The following is a 4,493-nucleotide window of genomic DNA, read 5'->3' as shown; positions in this document are numbered from 1 at the left end:
AATATGAACCATTCATTTTAAGAAACAATAAGAGGGACATTTTTTGATTCCAGCACCTAACATTATTCACTCTTATTAAAATTGTATTGTATGTATGTAGATAGATGTAGATGTAGATATACGAATTACATAAAATTATTAATATTAAGCAAGAAATCTAATTATTGTTGTTGTAGCTTGTACGATGAATCAATCAGAAAGAAACTAGGGACTAGGCTGGTTGGGAATAAAGAGCTCTGATTCCTTGAACATCGTCCTCGTGCAATACTCTGTGCTTGACACCAACATTAATAGATGGCCACATGACAGATTCGGGTACGGTACTATGAGCAAGTCCGAGGAGGTGTCCGATTTCATGCAACGCTACGGACTGGATATCATACTGGTCCTGCGAAGGATCTGCGGACCAAGCCTCGTCAGCATCGATGTGAAACGTGCCGCCGGTGGGTGCTTTGGCGTGGGCCAGGACTCCGGAGGGGCCGTCAAATGGGAGCCCATCGCCGTGATCGCCGACGAACAAAGCAATCTTTAGATCAGCGTTTGCGTAGTCGGTTTCGGCGAACGAGAAATGGCTCTTGGCGGTCCATTCCGTGAACGCCATTGCCACCTGGGGGGAGAACTCCGGAGGCGTGCCGGGTGCGAATCCATATGTAAGGAGGCTCACTCCGTCCGGCCACCTCAGCTCGCCGTCGAAGAAAACGTAACGCGAAACGGCGTGAAAGGATCCGAGCCGGCGGCGGCGACGCTGCATCAAGTTCTGGCCGTTGACTATATCCGCCACCCCACACCGCGGCGTCGCCATCAGCGACACGGTTTCCGCGTCCAAAACTCCGGTGGCATTGAGGCGGTGATTGCTCTGGTAAGTTTTGACGGCTGACTCTAGGAAATCATCGAAACCATCATTTTCCTCTTCTCCATTGATAGTGAAAAAATCGTCCAAATAACCAAACCTTTTAAGATAATTCTTGAGATGTTTTAGCCCTTCAACGTTGTCACCTTTCCGACATCCTTGCAAACGTTTGATAAACTCGAATGCGGAAGGTGGTTTCTCCCCTGCAGCCGGCGCTGTCGGCGGCTCTGCGTGGGAAGGGAATAGGACGAGAAGTAAGCATACACATGAGAGTAGCGGAGAGGCTTTGAGTGACATTGTTAGGTGATATGAAAAACTTGGAAAAAAATTGTAGTATTTATCTTTGATTGATTGATTGATGCGATTTACTTACTATAATTACTTTAAAACGCGTATGATAATTATGCATTTATATATAGTAACGTAGTTATTTATTCCCATTTGCAGTAATTTGATTCCTTTAATTTTGGAACACGTCCTAATAAGACTAATAAAATTAATTTTCTTGTTTTTGCAACATTGCAAACAATAAATCTCATTCTGCAAGCATGGAATCCGTTGTGGATCTTGCTGAGCAAATCGTTTCTTCGTTCCAGACTTCTTTGGCATTATCCATGTACATATATAATGCTCTGTGGATGAACGGACCTGCAAATCCATGAGCAGATCATGATTGCATCGCCTCCATGCAGCGTATCGATCCGGCGCGGCGATGCTTCCTTCAATGACGCTCAGCTCCATTTGTTCTTTACCTCTAGAGCAATACGCATCGCAATGCTCAATGTTCTGTAATTGTCACTGCCGGTGAAAGGAGGACTTATGAGAATGGCGTTGGTGTTAGATATACAATAGTCTAACTATATGAACCATAGTATACAAGAAACCTAACCTCGTATGATAGCGGAAGCGTAGCCATGTCGATCTCCAGCCATAGTTGATGTTCCTGTTGTGTTGCCTCTTAACGGTTGTTGTGTTGCCTCTTAACGGTAGACCGTCAGTCATGTTTTGCCTCAGACCTAACTCAGAACCCTAGATGGTGTATTGGTGTCTACTGAGCGGTCTGAGTACCGTAACTGAATGTGCTAACAACAACCATCCTGTATCTCATCAATACAGGATTATATTAGGCACGGAGTTTGGTTGACTAACAACTACTAGTTATTAAGTCCAACCACACCACTTAATAAGCCTAGTCAACTTGCACCACTTAACTAAGGCCCTAATATATAATATCAATATATATTATAAGGGAAAATCTTACATTCTCCCACTTGGTGCAAGTTCCAGCACAACCATCATCAAAGAACAAAACACACGAATCATAGTGATATGTCCTCTATTTAATCAGAGTAGTATCCATTATGGTCACATGCATTTTAATTCTTCAACTTAGGTCCTTTATGAACAAACCCTATGTTTATTCTCAGTACCTTAAGGGATGTTTCTCAAAATACATTATGTGCACAACTGAAGGAGAAAACGCATCCAAATTGTACAAAAGAGTACACTGTATGATCTCTAAAACTTTATAAGCATGCCTTAAGTAGAGATCTCTTAATGTTAGCATAATGCTAACTATATTCCATGACTTCTTTATAAGTTAACTTTAAGTACTATCTCTAACAGCTAAGAGCTTGGAGTTGACACGTCTGTCACTCCCACTCATCAAAAATAGTCAAAAGATAGTCAAGTCACTGAAGCATTCCAATAACTTAGGCAATAAACCAAAGGTCTAAGTCCATAAAATTGGAATCTTAATCATACACCATAACTTCCCAAATAACTTCAATGTCCACTTTAAATGAACTGAACATAATGAGTCTTACTTATATGTCCCACAAAATTGTTTTAAGCCTTACAAACCAAAATGGCTCAGGATCAATTTTGAAGAAACTAAAAACTCTATTAATCACCGAAGAATTTATTAAATTACAGTGCACCACAAGTTAAATGCTTTTGTTCTAATAAATTCCTTAATATTGTTACAACATTTTCATAAATATGTTGCACAACCAAATGTTCAATAATTTGAACTTATGAATTTATATGAACAAATACAAGATTAATACTTGTGGAATCTTTTGGACTTATTGTCTAACATACAATCCAATTTGAAACGTATGAAGCCAATTAAATCCATAAGCTTTAGTGGAGTATCTTAATGATCTTTTTCTAAATGATCACTCCCACTGATTAAAACATTCTTCAGCGAAATTAATAAAATGAACTTAATAATATACATACTCATAATTGATTTATTGACCAACTAACAAATGAAGACATAATTCCCCACCATTAGTTGGACATACTAAATAATCAATTTTTGGTTCCAATTAAAGTCCAACTAAGTAATGAAGATATATTTCCCCACCATAGTTGGACATACTAAAATAAACAAAATACATCTTTCAAAACCAAGATAGAATTTGGCTCAAAAGATACATTTTATCATTATTGGAATCCAAGAGGTATGTCAAACCACGTAACTTACTACAGTTAGTCTGAAGAACCGAGCAAGATTCGTGGATTAATTAATAGAAGTGACTAAATTTCGGGAAGTGACTGAATACATGTTTTGCCTATGCAAATCATGAAACTTAGAATTATAATTGAACTGGATTTATAACTCTAAGAAATTGTGATAAAATTATTATCTAATGGGTTGAAGGATTTATTGACATAAAACTTGCTTGTGGGCTAAAGTTTTAATTCTATTAAATCCAATTAAACCCTTATGATAATATTCTATCTCAATTACTAAAGAGCCAGAAGAATCTAGTGACATAAAACTTGCTTGTGGGCTAAAGTTTTACTCAATTAGATCCAACTGAAAAAAAAAAATTTATTTATGATGAAACCATTATCAAATGAGTTGAAGAATCAAATGACATAAAACTTGCCTGTAGGCTAAAGTTTTAGTCAATAAGATTCATTGCTATCATTATGATAAAAAACTTAAGAGATCATGTTCCTTTTCTTAATCCCTGTGGGCAAATTAAGAAATATGATCTAAAGTTTACATCATAAAATTAAACTTCATGATAGAATTGGAAATTATTTACAAATAACCATAAAGTAAATAAATCGATTTATTTCTATCATCACCGATAAAACTACTAAACTACATTCCGATACATAATTGCCTGTGGGCTAAATTATGACCGTAGTCCAGTATTTCATCCTGATTAATCCTTTATATAATAAAGCTATATGATTTGTGAAATAATTAATATTACAATTAATGTCACAACATCTTTTATTATTAAAAAAAACACAACATTTAAAAAATAAAATAGCTATATATTATATAATCATATAAAAAATATAATTTTGAAAAATAAAATAGCTATATATTATATAATTATATAAAAAATGTGTTCAATTAGAGTTTAAATTTACACATACAAAATTTAAAATTTTCTTTCCAAATATAATTATCTTAGTTATTATTCGTATTGTGAAAATTATAATATAGATGAAATACAATTAAGAATAAATCAATGTAATTATGTAAATTCTCTCTATAAGTTTATTTGAATATGCACATAATTAGAGATTATATTAACCATACAAAATTATAATTTTAATTTTAATATTAATTTTAATTGTAATTTTGTATTCTATAAAAATAATAAATACTTGA

The 4,493-nt window shown here is 35.1% G+C and overlaps 1 protein-coding gene across 1 annotated transcript; it reads right to left on the bottom strand.

Annotated features, from left to right (window-relative positions):
* Positions 1 to 211: 211 nt before the first annotated feature.
* LOC109180213 (metalloendoproteinase 2-MMP-like) lies at positions 212 to 1,147 on the bottom strand. Its single transcript, XM_019329702.1, has one exon. It carries the CDS (start codon positions 1,145 to 1,147, stop codon positions 212 to 214), a length of 936 nt encoding a protein of 311 aa, XP_019185247.1.
* Between the last annotated feature and the right edge of the window lie 3,346 nt (positions 1,148 to 4,493).

Source organism: Ipomoea nil, unplaced genomic scaffold (genome assembly GCF_001879475.1).
Source record: "Ipomoea nil cultivar Tokyo-kokei standard unplaced genomic scaffold, Asagao_1.1 scaffold1026, whole genome shotgun sequence".
NCBI classification, from domain to species: domain Eukaryota; kingdom Viridiplantae; phylum Streptophyta; class Magnoliopsida; order Solanales; family Convolvulaceae; genus Ipomoea; species Ipomoea nil.
This window is presented reverse-complemented; position numbering and strand designations above follow the sequence as displayed.